The sequence below is a fragment of the Diabrotica undecimpunctata genome, chromosome 4 (genome assembly GCF_040954645.1).
Source record: "Diabrotica undecimpunctata isolate CICGRU chromosome 4, icDiaUnde3, whole genome shotgun sequence".
NCBI classification, from domain to species: Eukaryota; Metazoa; Arthropoda; class Insecta; order Coleoptera; family Chrysomelidae; genus Diabrotica; species Diabrotica undecimpunctata.
This window is the reverse complement of record NC_092806.1, coordinates 9,876,126-9,895,415: the sequence shown is the minus strand read 5'-3', so window position 1 is coordinate 9,895,415 and position 19,290 is coordinate 9,876,126. Positions and strand designations below refer to the sequence as shown.

General features: G+C 32.7%; 1 protein-coding gene across 2 annotated transcripts in view; it reads right to left on the bottom strand.

Annotated features, from left to right (window-relative positions):
* The window catches only part of LOC140439145 (uncharacterized), a 103,307-nt gene that overhangs the window by 18,519 nt on the left and 65,498 nt on the right, over positions 1 to 19,290 (bottom strand). For both annotated transcript variants that reach the window (XM_072528863.1, XM_072528864.1), the window contains exons 3-4: positions 5,109 to 5,180; positions 2,553 to 2,704 (exon numbers count right to left, since the gene is read on the bottom strand). In XM_072528863.1, coding sequence (XP_072384964.1) covers positions 2,553 to 2,704; positions 5,109 to 5,180 — 224 coding nt within the window. The remainder of the gene's footprint in view (positions 1 to 2,552; positions 2,705 to 5,108; positions 5,181 to 19,290) is intronic.

Genomic DNA, 19,290 nt, shown 5'->3' with positions numbered 1-19,290 from the left:
CCAGATCTTTTTTATAAAGGAATTTTTTTTCGTTGTATACAGTTCGTGAGTTTCTTTATACCTCGGGATTCTGGAGTGCACTAGTCGCAGAACAAATATCACCCTGTGATGAGTCAGTTGATACAGTCATTAATACTTTCTTTATTACATAGTTAATAATATTGTCAGATTATAGGTGGATACTGGTTTTGCTTGTTTTTGTCATTTTTTAGTTCGTACTTATATTTATTCTTTTCGGTTTTTCTACTCGTTCGTATTCTTTTTGATCAGCCTTCATTGATGTTATAATAATACATTCCTACCGATAGTTTGATTCATTTTGTTTCTTTGTGAGACAAATAATTTATTAATTTTTCAACTTGTTTTTGTACGTCATAAACTTGAATATCACTCTATTGCCCTGCACTCCCCTAGTTGTAAACTTTTTCTTCGGATTCTTTTCAGTTACAAATTGAAAGCTATAATTTTTTTATAATACCACCGGTCTACAAATAATAAATACATGTTTCGGTTTTAATTACCTACAATAATCAAACGAACAAAAAACGAGTACGACTTTGTAGATAGGGATCAGATATATGTTTCTGTTTCTTCGTCTAGTTTTATCTCCCGATCGCTGTGTCATCACTTCACACAAGTTTTTGTTAGATCAAACGCCACACCTTAGTTATTTATATGCATGACATGAATATTGATGTTTCTTCTGTCTAATCGAATGGTGAAAATGATGCATCAATAAGTAAATAACGCGTTCTGAAAGATCTCGTGAGAGTCAGCCAGTAATAACTATAATTTCCACTTTTCGATTATTACTTGACGATGGTCTGTTTAATCCATAACTAGATCTCTCAAGTTATGAATTTATATGTAAAGTTTGTTCAACATATTGACCAAGAACTCATTTTTCTATTAAAAATTTGTAATTGTGGATATTTTTAACTCTTACATAAAATTCATATTTTTGCATTTTTAATTTTATGAAAAACAGTTATTATTTTATATAAAGTTCTAAATGATCTAAAACTTAACTTTTTTAGTCATATACGCGGTTTGTAAAAAAATATGAATTTTATGTAAGAGCTAACAATATCCACAATTCATATTTTTTGACAAACCGCAAAATTTAATGTTTGATGATTGTATTTTAGGACAATATATATTAGATATTGCAAACTACATAAAGCGCTAAAATCGGCAACATTGCCTCATCATTGCAACATCTCCGTCCGTCGATATTTGTTTTGCTTACGTATAGTCGGTTCATTTCTTATAACACAAACTCGATAAAAATACACTGACCATTATAAGGCGATGTATTTGTATCGGCTTTTGTAATGTGGACAATTTTTTTGTGGTTGAATTAAAAATAAAAGCGCATTTCTTTAAAAAGATAAAACAAAAAATATACTCTCATTGAAAATAAAAAATAATTCCTAATAAAATAAAAAATAATTCTTTATGTCCTACAGAGATGATTCAAATATTTGACCTTCTACGGCTAAACAGTATCCCAATCTGTCATAAAAACTTCTGCGGACAGATGTAAGAGTTTCTGCTGTAACAGAATTGGAGACTTCTCTTATTCGGTTTTTTAATTCATCCAAATTTTGAGCTCTACCCTCAGGATGATCGTAGATAATGCTTTCTAATAGTCCCCAAAAAAAGAAGTCCATGGGTGTAAGATCTGCAGATCGCTCAAGCCACTTAATATCGCCTGTTCCACTGATAGCTCAATTCGGGAAAGTATTGTTTAAGTACTCCCTAATTATTAGAGCGTTGTGAACTGAACAACCGTCTTGATGGAATCCAACATTCCCCAATTTTACATCAGGAAGATTGAGAATAGCGGTAGGAACATGATTCTGTAACAACTAAAGATACTCCAGTATTCAAGTTGCCCTTAATAAAAAATGGACCTATTATGTGGTCTCCTAAAATGCCAGTCCAGACGTTAACTTTTTGAGGACCTTGAGCTCGGTAAACAACACTTCTGTGCTGGTTTTCCCGCGCCCAATGTCTCGTAAAGGAAGGGTTGGGTTTCCCTACTAACGAAACAGAAGATTCATCAGTAAATAAAATGTTTTTAATAAAATTGGGTCCATCGTTCCATTTGGTTATCAGAGTTTCACAAAACTCCATTCTTCGAAAGTAGTCGTCTAGATAAAGCAGCTGCGTTTTCGAGTATTTAAAATTCTTGTAACCAAACTTCTTCCATACTTTCGTTACAGTAACATTGCTAACATCTAACTCTCTAAAATAGCAACGCTTCTACTTGAACATGTTGAATCTACCTCGATTGTTGCACGAAGTTGAAATTTAAAATTTTATTTTTCGCTATAACTTTCATGTTTGTGAACATTTATGTATAAAAATTTATAACTGGTGGCTTTTAAGTAAGAGGAATTACAATTTGATGCCAGATACGTCGCATAAACTTGCGCTTAACTTTTTTATTCTTCAAGTTAGAGCTATTTGTGTCAAAAAATATTAACCCTGTATATATTTATTATTATTTTTATATTATGGGAAATAATAAATAATATAGTACTTACCCCCAACGCTGAATCGTCAAGAGTTCTTTTCTTATCCGTCTTTTCAGATTTTACATTTAGCACCGAGAGAGGAGACCATTGGTTCCATTTTGATGATTTGTTCTTTTCTTGGGGTGTTTCCACTGTTTTGTTATTTGGCAGAAAAGTGGCATCTGAAATATGATAGCATGTGGTAAATCAAAGATTTTGAACTGTAATTATAAAAATTTAACTAAAAAATCTCTAGAGTTAGGCGGAACCTGTCAGGTTCATTTTATTGAGCATAGAAAGGGTTTCAGTCTATACATTAAAAATTATTGTACAAGCATTTAAAAAATAATATTTTCAATTGTCATTTTCATTAAGTACTGATTTTTAACTTTGACCACTAATTATGCAATAACAATTTATTGAAATTAAACTTATCAAAGCTTATCCAATGTACTTTTATGATTTTATAGACACGTTACTTAGGCTTTGCAACAATCTGAATCAAAAAGTGTATATTTTACCCCTGCAAAGTCCCAAATAAATTCTAACCAAATATTGCTGTTGCACGGACTAGTGAGGTCTTACTGACATCGCCCTTGATAACATATCGAAGGTTACAAAAATTCACTACTTAATGTACTTTTTCATCCACAGTCTGGGCTATTAATGTCCCGTGTTATCTTTTCAAACATACTGATGATATGCTAAAATTAATCTGATATCCAATTCAGGAAAAAATAAAAAACTGACTATTTCACTAGACTATTTTTAACTGATAAAACGTCATAGCAACGCCACGTTTCCTACTGACAAAAGGCGTACATTGATTCGTAATCAATTTTATAAAATGAATCCAGACGAAAAATCAAGATTTGCATGCCAGTCAGGTGAAGAAATCAAAAAAATGGTTTCGGAAAATGTCCCATTAAACAAGCAGAGGTCCAGAAGCTCTATTTGGACCCAATTTTCCAAGTTCCTACGGGTGAGAAATTTTACGCTTGAAAGATGTACTACCATAACAGAACTAGCAAAAATTCTCGGGGATTATGCCTTTAACATGAAAAAAAGCCAAGGGTGAAGACTACAAAGAGTCATCTGTAAAGTCAATGTGGAATACTACAGCAAAAATGGGAAAAAGAAAAATATTTTACGGAGTACGGCATAAAAATCGACCCTTTCACAGATATATCTTTCAAATGTACAAGATTGGCCAGAGATACCAAGAGGAGGCAGCTTTAAAGTGTTCAAGAAAAAAGAAAACTCAGTTCAAAAAGCATTATCCACCGAAGAACTATTAAAAATCATCCTAGCTACGACGAGGAAACCCACGATGGAGCACAAAAAAAGTTTTTTCACCTTTGCCCATTTAAACTTGCTTGAAGAGACAATAATGTCGTAAACTGGAAGATCCACTTTTTCCAGAAGAAATTTGATGTTATGGGAGAATTTACGCGACGAATTGAATACAACAGAATTTTTTTCAAAACAAATCAAGACGGTTTGAAAAGTTTGGCAAGCAGCAAATGGCTGGTAAGAAATTCATCAAACGAAAATTTATGCCCCGTTAGATTATTTTTAAAAGTAATGGAAAAAAGAGGACCAAAGATTTTATCAGACAGTCTCTTTCGTACCGTTCACCCCCAACTGGAAGGATGGATCTTGGTTCAAAAACTGTCCACTTGGAATCAACACCGTATTTAAGTGGACAAAAATGTCAGCTGAAAAAATTGGAATAGACACAAAAAAATATAAAATAACAAATTCTCATCTCATTCTCCTCGATCTTCAGCTGTTTGTTCAAGCAAGGTGTTTCTGAACATGAGTAAATTAAATTAACGGGTCACTCAAATGCAAGCTCTCTAAAACCATATCTGCAGCTAGATTCCAGTCACCACCAGAAGTTGATCGAAAATCTCAACAAATGAAGCTGGACCTTCGAGTTCCCAAATGCTACAGGTCAATAATACCCAAAATCATGCTTTGGTAGAAAATAATGGGCAAACTACTATAATAGCTTATAATAATTGTACATTTAATATTGTTAACAAATAAATAAAAATTATGTTTCATTGATATGGTGCATTAATTGTCTCTGTGAAATAGTCTTGTCGAGTATCATTCGAGAGAAAATTATTTACCGGCAAAATTTTCTGCTGGTTTTATTCAAATTTGTTGCCTTTGACATTGCTTATGACATTTTAACAAAATCATTCGATTGACGGTCTCGTGATTTAACTGTCGTGTTAGGATATTGTATACGAAAATGTATTACCTTGTCAAGTTAATGCTTCTGCAAATATAATTTCTTATTTTATACAAAATAAATGAATAAATCCACTATAATAGTAAATTAAATCGTAATACCCAACAACCATAAAACATAAATACTACATTACTGTTTTTCGCTACACATTTAATTAATTCTTTTTGTTAATAATATTTTCAAGATCAATAGTACATAATTCATTTGTTTTTTATTACGTAAACACAAATACGTGAGGCAAGTCCTATTCCACATATTTTAACTGTTGCCTTTCAAGGTTATTAGTAGTGAACATAATAAACAAAGCGTTTTAGATGTCTTACCTTTAAAACCCGGATTGTCGAACGCATATTCTCCTTTGCCTTTTTCAGGATCAGTTTCCAAAATCAGGTGATCTGTAAAAGAAGATAAAAGTGATTACTGTAAAGCTCTAGTTTTAAGAATTGCTATGGTTTGTTTTTTAACCAGGAGGAGTAAACTAAAAAGGCAGATTCACACCCAAGAAAGTTACTAGAAAAGTCACCAAATACATCTTCTTTTTTGGTTGATTCCTCACACGTCGATTCTAACGTAACTTTGTTTATGTTTGCATAATAATTTTTTCCAATTCACTTCCAATATATATTTTTTTGTTTTCCTAATTACAATAAAAAAATGTTGGATTGTTATGAAGAAGTTGAAGAATTTTTAGAGTTTATTTATCACATTTTAGAAGAAAATCGTCCGGAACGTATTCGAAAGCGATATATTCGTGATAAAATTATATCTAAAATCCAATGGAATTTTACAATATTTCATCAGCGCATTAACTTAAACTACAAATATTGTATGCTCCTTTATAGAAATAACCAATTTATAGGAATATAATAATTTAAGGAATATAATATTGTATGCTACTTTATAGGAATATAACTATTTAGTGTAATACTGCTAGACAAAAAGACCAACGTTGGAATACTACAATACAACATTGAAGACCTTACGAAAGTCAACGACCAAGAGGAAGACCACAGATGAGATGGGTTGATGATATTAAAAGAATAGCCGGAACAAATTGGAAATATGTTGCTCAGGATAGAGACCGATGGAAGGAGTTGGGAGAGGCCTATGTCCAAACATGGACGACAGAAGCCTAAGAAGAAGAAGAAGAAGAGAAGAACTATTTAGTAAGTCTTGATTTTAACAATAACTATTCCGCAAAACTAACCTGTTGCCTGTTTTATTTTTGCTACCATGGCTGTTATTTTCATTACAGGATTATCAATTTTTATTTGTTTGTACATGTTTATAATGCATTATTTTTCATTTGATGATAAATGACCCAAATCTACTCGGCGTTTTTTAGGTGGAGAAGAATAATTACCACTAGTACTTGGCATTGAATCCATATTGTTATCTTAATAACACTAATACGTCGCTAAATAGTTATGAAAAAAACTGTTTTTTTATAGAAATGCAAACGAAAAATCTAAAAATTAAAGGAATAACGCAGAAAATACAAAAAATCGTCGATATAAATTTTAAAAATTTCATAAATGTCAGTGTCAAAAGTCATAATTTAGTGGAGTAAACTTGCCTGCGGTTGGACCAATTACAAACAAGCATAAAGTCGCGGTAAATTTGAATTACTCCTCCTGGTTAAAAAACAATCCAAAATATATCACTCGTTTATTGTATTTTAGGGCAAATTTAGGAATCTTCTTGATGTTAGATAGGATACAAAAATACCTCTGAAAAGTAATAGCCACGGTTTTGTAAGACTTATACAGGTACACCAACCTTTAATTATTTTTTCATGTCCTAACCGTGTAGATATTCAGATTTGTTTTTTTTTTATTTATCCTAAATGTGACTATGTGACAACTCCCCCTTGTAGGGGGGACAGGGCAGAAAACATAGATTTATAAAAAATATGTGCACCGTAGAAAAAAAATGTTTTAAACAAGAAATAAAGGTGAGATAATGCTGTCGTTGAAGTAAATCTATTACTTCCATTGACTGGTCACTATGGAATTTCTGTTATTGCTATTACTAATCTTCATAACCTATAGCACGAATTGTCGATTTTGAGTTTTGTCAGCAAACATGAGACATTTGAAATATGCCTAAAAATCGCTGAATTTAAACCTTCACATTACAAATAATCTAAAACATTTAAAACTACTTTTTCTCGATTGCACAAGGAGGAGTCATTGAAATGGACAAAATTATACCGATCGGAATACGAATTGATCAACCATCCACTAACGGTGAGAATTTTTTTAGTTGGATAAAATAAGTGTCAAGCTATCGCTTATATTTTCATTTCAAAAACTAATAAATTAAATAAATCTCTATTCGCAGAAATATGCTTACAACATCAAATTGAACATATGATTTCATTTGCAATAAAACCGAACGAATAAAATTGTACAAACACTCATTACATGACATAACAACAATAGTATGCGGGCAGTAATGCTATCTACCGGTCGGTACTTGGTATGTAAACCGGTGTCAAGAATCAGGTTGAAAAAACTGAAATATATGCATGATCATGGAAGTGGATTGAAGGATAATAAAGAGTTATTTGCTTATGTCTATAACAAGTCATTCAACGGCTATTATATTGTTTCAGTATACAGAATGTTGGATTTTTTGCTCAAGGAAATACCACGTAGAATTCTTACTGACAGCGATATAATTAAATACGAGGAATTGTTTTTTTACGAGCCAAAGCCAATAAACGAAGTTTTTGTACTGTGTTCGAAAATTAGTGTACAAGAAACTTTTAAGAAATAAAGATTTGTTCTTCTCTCTGCTTAGTTATGTTATGTTATTGTTGATGTTATAACAATCAATCTAGAAGCACAGTTTTCTTTTTATTATTTCAATGCATTTCAAGTTTCCACTTTAGATTGCAACTTAAGTGTTTGGGAAAGTACTTATTTATTTACCCAGTTTGCTTTTAATATTCTTAATATTACCTTATTTATTTACGTATCTTTTAATTACTTCATTATTTATTTAAATAATTCCTTCAAATTTTGACAGTAGAACTAGCTAACCCATATTGTTTCTCGTGATCACGCCACTTGTCTAATTCACCACACGTGTTCGGGAAACCATTCAATTTAATCCCCAACACTTGAAATAAAACATTTTCAAAAGACCAACTTTTTGAGGTCTTATCTAAATTATTGGATTTTTTTAAATGGGAATACTTTTCGTAATTATGTCACAAAAATAGGGATGATAGCTGTTTTGTGTAAAACTTAGTGAGGTCGCTGGTTAAATGATTAGAATAATAACGAAGAAAAATGCAATATTTTGATTGTGAATAAATTAGCAATCAATTTAAGTATCACGAGAATACCTGGGTTAACTCATTATTGTTATCTGTACAAAGATACATTTTAAATATGGTGTATTAATTGTAACAAGTAGTAGAAGAGTAGCATCTGCTCGTCGCGACGCAAGGGACGCATACGTCCTGGTCAAACTATAGGATCACTATGTTCACATTACGATGTCTCGTCTCAAAGACAAGGATCTAGGGATCCCACCTTAAATTTTCACCTTTACCGTGCGAGATGCGCTATGCACCATTGCGCAGATGATTTTAAGACTTTGACATTTTTGTTTCTCCTAACCTAACCTGTATCTTTTACCGATTAAAAAAGGAGATCAATGCTCATCATAATTATAACCAATAAAAATAACCTTGGTCCATCCTTGGCCGTTTTCTTAGATTGTTCAAAATTTCTATAAATATTTTGAGAACGATTTCAAAACGTCAAACTTTGGTTAGTTAAAAAATGTGATTTTCATTACAACCAATAAATTGTGGCTTAATCCCATATAAACATAATATTTAAATTAAAAAAGAAGTTTAAAAAAGTTTCATTGTAAAAGATTTTGCTATTTAGTAGTGGGAATAAAATGTAAAGAAACATACAAAAAACCAGTAGAAGTACTCAATGTTTGTCAAATAAAACAAGAAATAGGCTTTTTGAAAGAGGAAAGAAAGAATTTTGGAAATTAAGATAATATATTATGAATGATATGAAGGATAAAATTTTCTTTTAAATTAAGAATTAGTTGTAAGTTTTTTATTTATGAGATTTGCTAGTCATCATTTTAATCATAATTTCGATAAGACTACATAAATAAAAGATTATAATTGGTTAATTAAATATCTAGCTTAAATCTAGTTTTCAAATAAATTGTCAATTTATTATTTCTTGAAATCACAAGCCAAAATTTTAAAATTATAATATGCGTAATGGAGCATCGCGCAGATCGCATGGTAAAGGTAAAAATTTAAGGTGGGATCCCTAGATCCAAGTGTCTCAAAGTGTCTTTTTGGTATAAAATAGTCAGAAACCCTCTCACCACCCTTCTTAGGTGGTCCGTAGGTTCGTGGGGCAAGTGCACCCCCATAAATCAGCGCTATTGTAATGCGCTTATGAAAGACGACAATTTAACTAAATGGTTCACAGAAATTTGATGTTTTGTAGTGTTTTCTGTGTTTTCGAGGAATAACAAAGACAAGTAAATTTCTTTGAACTTTAAAACAGATTACCATGTGTTAGACAGTTTAACAATGAAAATTTACAGAATCGAAGAAAAATAATATACTGTAATCTTTTAAAGTAAATACGTAGTTTGAATATATCATTGAACAAGATCATATTATAATACAGTAATAAACAGCTTACCAAACAACAGCTTTAATTTATTACTGGTGTACCCTACACTACTTCGAAACTATTGGGAGCACCGGCCGAGTGGCCCTCTCATATGTACCTACGGGGGTTTGGTCCCTACACACACAGAATCAATCAGTAGCTTATAAGTATTCACAATTCAAGATGATTCACGAGCTACAATTTCGAGTTTACGAGGATTTCTTAGCGGTGGTACCATCGAGTCCTTCTGTATCGCGACGTCGTCGCTGATCTTATATGCGGCATGCTGCAGTCACGCGTCGCTACCTGCCATGTAACACATTTCAACAAAAGGTAAGTCAGTTTGTTCACGAATTGATTGAACATTTAATGGGTTACGCCAGTTATTTAACTTATCTACAGATATTTATTTAACCATTTTTTAAATATATTTGCTCTTTTAATTGGAGGTGTTTTTCATTTTTTGAGTGTTTATCGTTTCTCTTTCTTTTGTTAAAAAAAATACAAGAGAAAATTCAGTGTCCATGCACAGTACCCACGTACAAAATATGAAACCGGTACAATCAAAGAAAAGCAAAGAAGCCTTAAGTGCGTTAATCGCCATGTCTCGTTCCAACGTGATTTTCTCACTCCCCTTCGTCAACTATTTGCATAACCCACATTTCAGACAACTGGTCTTACATCCTAATCTAATAATATTTTCTATGTTAATTACATATCCTATCATTTCCGTAATGCTCAATTAAGACAATTTTCTAATTTTTTCAAAACATCTTACTCTCTTTATGTTGACCTCCTATTCTCAAACTTTTCCTTTATCACTTCTCTCTCCGCCTTTGATCATCCTGCGTTGGATTGTTCACCCAATTCTCATTATAAAAGTGTCCATGTCAACATTTTAACTCTACTGTATATTAGGCCATTTCCGAGTCTCTCAAACAGCTTTTTCTTTCGTTATAATTGATTTTGAACATTTTTCAACAATCGTAAACTTTTCAGTGTATTCTAATTACAAATAATTGTCGTCTTTGAATAATTTGAATTGAATTGAATAACAAAAATTTTCAATTCAGACAGTGATTACATTTTATCGTTGTTCTTGACATTTAAGATAGTACTTCTTTTATAAGCAACCTCGATGCAACCCATATACGAGGATGCGTATACGAGTATAATTGTGAATTTCAGCTTAAAAATTCTTTATGGTTGTTACTTTTTTACGTGTAGGTTGAAGAAATTATTTAATATCGTACTTCAACTTTTAGTGGTAAAGATGAATATGCTTCTTTTATGATACTTATCTTTCCGTTATAGATTTTCTACACATATTTAAATGAAGTGTTTGGGACTGGAATTGGCGAGATGGGTGGTCTGTCAATCCTTAGTATTCTTTGCAGCTTAAATTTTTTTTATATATTTGGGTCTTGTTCCTCCATATCTTGACTGTGATTATCCTAGTTTTGACTACGGTGTTCTTGTAATACCGTTTTTACTACTCTGTTTAGCCGATTTGCCCTGTTTTTGTCCACCTGGTTTCTTGTCCTTCTAACTCTCTTTTTGGGTCTATTCTTTTCTATTACCATATCCTTTATATCCTGGTTTATGTCCTTAAACCTTGCCATATGTATTTCAGTTTCCTCTTTTGTAGTGCTATTTCTGTAGTGCTTCTGGAGTGCTTCCTGTATGATATTCTTAAACTCTAAACTCTTTTTTCGGTGGTACTTTCTTCATTATCTTCAGTTGTAACTTGACTTGCACTTCGAATGTGCCGCTGCTGGTAAATAGTCAAAACTCCCTGTGAAAAAAGACTGTTTTGAATTAACACAATAAAATGAATATATGACGGTTGGCGTCCGTCCCGCTAATGTATATAATATTATGTTTCACATCGCACTTCGCTGGATCACCGATCTCGCAGTTGTCGTATCTTGTGTGCTGTCGTCTGGAGATTCTTTTCGTGACTCTTCTTCAATCTTTGCAAATAACTTAATATCTGCATAGGCTGCTACGTTGAGATATAAACTCATTTTGTATCTGCCATGTTTCATCATCCTAAAATTTCTTTTGCATTTTTGGTGAAAAATTTGCATTTTGTTTGAAATAACAATTTCCAATATTTTTTAATTTATCTGTGTCATAATCCATATTTGACATCCGTATGTCATCGCCGATAGTACACAAAAATATAGTAAAATATAGAATTATACTTTCGAGTCCCACACAAACATTCATCGAATCAACTAAAATGAACTTGGTATCGTAACGAATAATAAGCCTTTTAGAAAGCGATAGATTCAACTGTAATTACTTTGTTTTATAGTTAAACACGAAATGTAAATAATTGTACCTAATTGTATATTTACCTTGCAGTTGATTATACGACCAGAGAAGTAGATGTCTCGTATTTGTTTTTGTAAAATTTATGAGTTAATAAAGTGGAGAGACATAATTGAAAGTTGAAACCTTTCTATGTCTTACCGGTTGCATTGAAGAATGCGGTAAATTAAATATGCGGTAGTTGAAACTTGAATTCATTGACGTGTAGAATTATTAGTGATGGATAAGTTCGTTATCGGTACAAATCGTGCATGCTAAAACGGCCATTTATAATGCCAGAACGGAAGTTATGTTAGTAAAACACTACCACTAAAACTTGTTGAATTCTTTTTCTATTTCAGAGTTTTTTCTCCATTTTTTTATTACTTCTTTCCATATTTTATACACTGCACATTTTTCTTTCAATAATCTATTATTATACTTTTAAAACTTAAATCGCCGTCGTATGAGATTGTCTTGTAAAATCACATTTTTTTGAGCCACTTATGTTTTTACTTATTTTCCACGGAAACAAAATAAAAATACTTATAAAATCGAATAAAACGTAGAAAAAAACTAAAACGTAATTAATTCTCGAAGGGAAGGTATTTTTGTATGTAACGCGGACCGATGCAAATTGTGACTGATTGATTACTAAACACTACACATTCTTTGTTTTTCAAAGTCAGAAGATAAACTCAAATATTATCGGCCTGGTCTCTTGTGATGTCATTCTTACAATATAATATTTCGTTTCCCATACATGAAAAAGGCAACGCAAAGGCAGCGCAAGGTTAAAGAAGAAATAAATATATTATATTTATTTATTTATTATATATTAACATCTTTATCAACGTCTGTTATACCTTGCATTTATAGAAGGTTCAGATTAAAGCAGAAATCTGAATTGTGTTTCGAAACTATTTTACGGATTTAATATCAGATATCGCTATTGCGTCCGTTTCGAAGCCATTTTATCGTTGCTTCCCAAAGACAGAAAAGATCTATTTTTCACGTTGAGAACGCCTATGAATAACTGTTCTGATGAGCTTTATTAAAGCGAAATACGTATAAACAGATACATAGACGATTTGTACGTGAAATGGAATCTTTACTGTCTTTTTCAAAATTTTTTGTTATTTAATTTTTGAATATAAAAGTTTGAAGTTTGAATTATTCGTAATTAGCTTGTCGCTACAAAGTATTTATATTAAAAAAGGCTATATCATTTTCAAAAAAAAATTTTATTTGCTTGAATGATTATTCTGTTAATTTTTTAATATCATTCAAAATTTAAACAACATAACATTCCTCACTTCTCGCGAATTCTACAAACATATAACTACTTCTTTTTAGGAGCCCATACAGACTATTTATATAACGCGTTGTCCTTGGTGGTATGTATGCATATAATGTCCAACCTCATCTTTATTCATAGGAGTTCCTATATCTACAAAAAGAACATAAAATTGGTACTCACTTCAGGACAGGTATAGGATTGAGTTTACGAGCAAAATACGATTTTTAAAGAATCATATCGTTACGACGAATTCAATTCTTCGATATTACTTCACGTTCACTTTTTATTTCGTTTTGTGAGTAAGAGTTTGTCAAATTATAGACCTTAGCTTCAGTCATTAGAAAAAAATTAGTTGTGTTTGAACGAATGTTCCAAGTCATATGGTTACATTAAACACGGTTTGTATGCCAGACCTGATCGAATGCCTTCTGGACGTCTAGGAATAAGCCTATGGCGTGTTTCCTTGAATGTATTTTGCGTGGAGTGTCCAGCCCTGAATCCGAATTTGTAATCTGGAATGGCGAGGTGAGCGTCTAGGAATTCTACGAGTCTTTCTTTAAGGATCCTCTCGTAGACTTTACCTAGGATGCTCAATAGAGAAATAGGTCTATACGATTCAGGGTTGGTAAGGGTTTTCCCTTGTTTGGAAATCACGACTGTGCTGGCCACTTTCCTGGAATTGGAAAATAGCTCAGCGTAAGAGATGCATTGATTATGTTGGTGAGCAACGGGATAATATTCTCTGGAAAATTTTTAAAGCATCTTGTGTGGATGCCATCAGGGCCAGGAGCTGTGTTTTTTCCAATATTACACATCTGCCCGACGGTGTCCTCAGTCACAGGGGCCATCGTCGGATGAGGATGAGGCCCCAAATGTGCCTGAGGATAATAGAATATATCTTAAGGTCCTACCTACAATCTATAAGTGGTTGAAAAACATTGAATAAGTAAAGACTTGTTTCTCCCCTTTTTGAATATTGCTCTTTTGCGCCAAGAATCTTATAGAGTAAGTATTTTATAGAGAATTTAATTATTATCTACTATTTTATTTCATTACGACTTTGTCATGAAGTATTAAACTATTGTTAATATATATTCCGGAACACCATAAAAAATTTTATATTGAGATTGTTAACCAGCCAACTTAAATATAAACATAATTGAGTTATATTCTTTCATTTTATTTGTGTTGAGTTTGGAAAAAATTATTTCAACAAAATAAGCGATGCAATTATAAAATTAGCCGCTGCTGAAATAATATAATACAAGATAACTGCAATATGAAAGTACTCAAAGCAAAAAACTCAAACGGCACAAGAAAAATCATAGAAATAAAAAATGAGAAAAACGTCACCGTCCGAGACAGAAAGGAAATAAGCGAGGCCATTGAAAAATTCTACATTAAATTTTACTCGGCAAATACACAACCACAACAACGACGTACTGAACTAACAATAATTAACACCGGCTCAGAAGAAATACCGGACATAACCGACTATGAAATAAGAATGGCCCTAAATCAACTAAAAACGAATAAATGTCCGGGAGAGGATAAAATTTTAATTACAGTCGAAATGTTGAAAATCGGTGGAAGAAAAATAGAACAGGTATTAAATATTTTATTTAATAAAGTAATTGATGGAGGAAAGATTCCTCAAGAATGGTACAACTCCGAAGTCATTTTACTATTCAAGAAAGGAGACCAAGCAAACATCGAGAATTACCGACCAATATCCTTGCTCTCACATCTGTATAAATTAATTACTATTTAACTGGGAATAAGCCACAATTAAAGGTTAAAATACGTTTATTGACGTTTCAATTTCCACTTCTTCTTGAAAAATTCTTCTAATAATTTAATTTTATCTGACTCATCTATATTGACAATTCAGACATACATTATACATTTTAAAGTAGACGACTTTAAAATGATATTGCCAATATTGTTGAGTTGCGTTCCTGGGACGACTTTACTTATAAGATAGTTCATTCGATTACATGAAATCAACTTTAACTTGAGAATATCCGTCAGAAAAGATCATAACATGTAATTCGTCTTTAAAAAGACAAATACATGCCATGATGACAGTAAAATTCTCCTGTTAGTGATTCCATAGTAAATTATGAGGGAAAAACCAGGAAAAAAACCTCATAATACTATCCCGACATGGTTAATAAATTACTAACTAAAATCATAACCAACCGCCTAACACATAAGCTCGATTTCTATCAACCTATCGAGCAGGCTGGATTCAGAAAACATTTTAGTACCATAGACCACTTGCACACCGTAAGAACACTGATAGAAAAATGCACCGAGTATAATGTTCCAATTCATATGGCGTTCGTCGATTTCCATAAAGCATTCGATTCCATCGAATTATGGGCAGTGCTTGAATCTCTAGAAAATGCACGTATAGATTCAAGATACACTAACATAATTAAAAACATATATGAAAATGCCACCATGCAGATAAAGCTGGACGAAAGCACAAAAACTAATCCCATAAGACTACAACGGGGAGTAAGACAAGGAGACACAATCTCTCCCAAACTATTTACCCTTGCTCTAGAAGACATTTTTAAGAAACTAGAATGGAACAATAAGGGTATCAACGTCGACGGATCATACTTAAACCACTTGCGATTCGCAGATGACATAGTTTTAATAGCCGATAATATCCAAGAACTAAATGATATGTTAAAACAATTAAATGCAGTTTCAGGAGCGGTAGGCTTAAAAATGAACTACAGCAAAACAAAAATACTGAGCCGAGACCAGACAAATATAACAATACAAAATCATACCATAGAAAATGTTGAACATTATGTATATCTAGGTCATGTTATCAAACTAGGAAAACCAAATCAAGATGCTGAAATTAAAAGAAGAACACAACTGGCATGGGGCGCTTTCGGCAAATTAGCATATATCTTGAAAAACACCTCCATTCCTGTAAACTTAAAGAAAAAGGTGTATAACACATGCATACTACCAGTTTGTACTTACGGCTTGGAGACAGTAGCCCTTACCAAAAAATCTGCTAAAAAATTAGAAACAACGCAAAGAGCAATGGAACGAATCATGCTTGGAATATCACTAAGAGACAAGATTAGAAACACCGAGATAAGACCTAGAACGAAGATTAGAGATATTGTGGAAGAAATTGCAAAAATGAAATGTCGCTGGGCAGGTCACGTAGCCCGATATAATGACAACAGGTGGACACGGAGAATTCTAGAATGGAGACCAAGGACGACAACAAGGAGCACGGGAAGACCTCAAAAAAGATGGGTAGATGACATAAGAACAGTGGCAGGCAAACAGTGGATTAGATTGGCGCAAGATAGAGAAAGATGGAAGCAATTGGGAGAGACCTACATTCAGGAGTGGATGGAAAATGGTTGACAAAGAAGAAGAAATAATTCGCAATAATTTCTAGATACCCATCCTTAAAATTACTGATTTAATTACAAAAAGTGAAATTGTGTATTTTATTGAATCTTGATTTATACAAATACAGCTTTTGACAAATTAAGATGAGTCATTTAATTAAAATTGTCATTTTATAAATCTTCAAGACAAGATCTATGACTTTGTATCATCTAAACTATTTTACGTTGTATATATATCCAATAATACTTAATCTTAACGGTTCTCGGCATCAAATGTGTTATATTTCACATCGTTACGTATTAAAAAACGTTCGACCATGTCAAATAAAGATGAATGTCTCTTTTGTTTACTTTTTTCGTTACGATACTACCACAGTCGCTTGTGAATGAAAAATGATTAATGAAGCATTGCACAAAAGTGTGTTAATCGGTATTTAGCTCCCACGTTTAATAGTTGGCAATATTTATTAATTATTTAAAATAGTTTTCAATTCTGTGACATAAAAAATTACCTTTTCACAGTTAGACTGAGGAGTGCACAAACAACTAGCTAGACATGTTCATCGAAAATAAGTCTAAAGGCCGGATTTCACGCTACATTTTCTTGTACGTTTTGTGGGTCATATAAAACGTACGACAAAATGTACGTTTTGTCCAGTGTATACAGTGAGTAAGATGATAAGGAGAGTGGGCTTCTAAAAATAAGCCAGTATTCCCACGTCTCGTTACTAAAAGAACTGAGAGGCGAACCAGATGACTGGCGCGATTATTTGGACACCTCAACCTATTGTCAATTGCTGTATTTGGTAACATCATACATATTGAAACAAGACACCAGCATGATAAAACCCATTACACCCCATGAAAGACACACAGCAACTCTCAGATATCTTGCAACAGGACGCAGCCTCAAGGACTTGGAGTTCACAACCATAGTATCCAAACTAGCGTTAAGCCAAATAATTCCTGAAACCTGTAATGCAATCTACCTGGTTTATTTAAACCTGGTTTTAAAACAGAACTACTTAAAAACTTATATACAATTCAATCAATTCCCCGAGAAAATCGTGGATGCATTGCCGCAAATCTGACATTATTAGGCTTTTTTGGGAAAAATGAAGCGAACTGCAGTGGAGCTAGACCTCAACTGAGTCAATATCGGACCACTTGTCTGAACACGTAACGTTTTATCCTGTCAGTTCTCGCAAAACTATCCTTCTCCCATCATTTCTGCGATCTGACCTTTGATTTTATTTCGATTCGACAAGATGTACGTTTTGCTGTTTACATGCCACGTTTTAATGTATAGGATTTGTCCTATCCAACAAAACGTACAATAAGATGTAGCGTCAAAACCGGCCTTAACACAGTTGTTAAAAATATTAGAAGATTTAAAGACGCACATACAAAAACATACACAATAGAGCAAGAAATACTTTATATGTCACAGTAAAAACCAAACGCTAGAAAGATATCTAACATGAAATTAATATATGATGTAGCAGTTGAGAAAGAGACAAAAAATACAGATCGCGATAAAACTAAAAGAAAAATGTGAGACAGACATTCAAAAACCCTCCTTTTTCATTGTAGTCGTTCGTAGAATTTGAAATAAACTCTAGCAAGCCTCAATTAACAAATCCTTTATCCCCTCCAATATGAGCGATAATTAAACGACGACCTTTACCATTTGGAAATTTTAAGCCCGTAAATGCCTGAGACGAGCATTTGTAACCAGTTTATCTTGCCAAATTTTTTTTTACAAAACACCCTTCATTTTTCATGTTTCAACTTAATTAAAAAGTAATTGTGTCTTCTAATTTTCGAATTTCCCTTAAATATTGACTCCTTTTATAGATTTTCTATTGTTATTCTCATAAACGAATCCTAATTCACGTAAAGTTCTCCAAAATTTATTTCTTTTAATGTTTGGCAAAGATTCGTCTTTATTGATGTCTACTAAAAATTTATCCAAAGTAGGAATCTTTTTTGTAAATAAAATTAATGAATTTTTCTTCGAATAGATTAATTCACAGCATGATCTATATGACCTGTTGAATTAGGAAATTAAGTTAACTACATCTACACAGAGCTGAATGACTCATATCGGCAAGGTAGTAGCAACACGTGCTTGAGAGTTTTGGCAACACTGATTTGCATAAGCCAAACGTTCCGTTAGCGTGAAATAAAGCATAGAATGTTTCGAACTGATTTCGAATTTCTCTTGAATAAAGTTAGCTGATTAATTACGGAACAGACGACCAATATGAGAGAACCAATTCCTGCATCAACAAAACTAGCCTTAACCCTTGCAGAATAAATAAGTGCATACGAGACAAAGAAATGCGGAATAGTATGGCGATGAATGCAGATCTGCAGTAGAGGAAAAAAGGCAAGATAGGCTTAACCAACTTCAAAGAAACACAAGAAATACCAGAGAAATTTATAACGAAAAGAGAGAGTTTCGGCAGAATTGTGGAAATATGGAGGACCCAAATTCTGGGGAAGAATCCATTACCTGATAAAGTTGGTATGGACCAAGAAGAAATGAGTTGGTATGTCCGGAGAAATGAGCAGTTGTGTCTGATACAGTCAATATATAAAAAAGGAGATAAGAGGGAATGCCAGAATTACAGACCAGTTACATTGCTAAATGTAGTAGGTATACAAAATCCTTTCTGGCATTATCTACACTATATTATCAGAATACTCCGAAAATATAATTGGCATAATTAGAACAATACAAGAGAAAGCCTATGAATACGACATAGAACTATATAATATGTATATAGACCTTAAACAAGCTTTTGATAGTGTGAAAAGA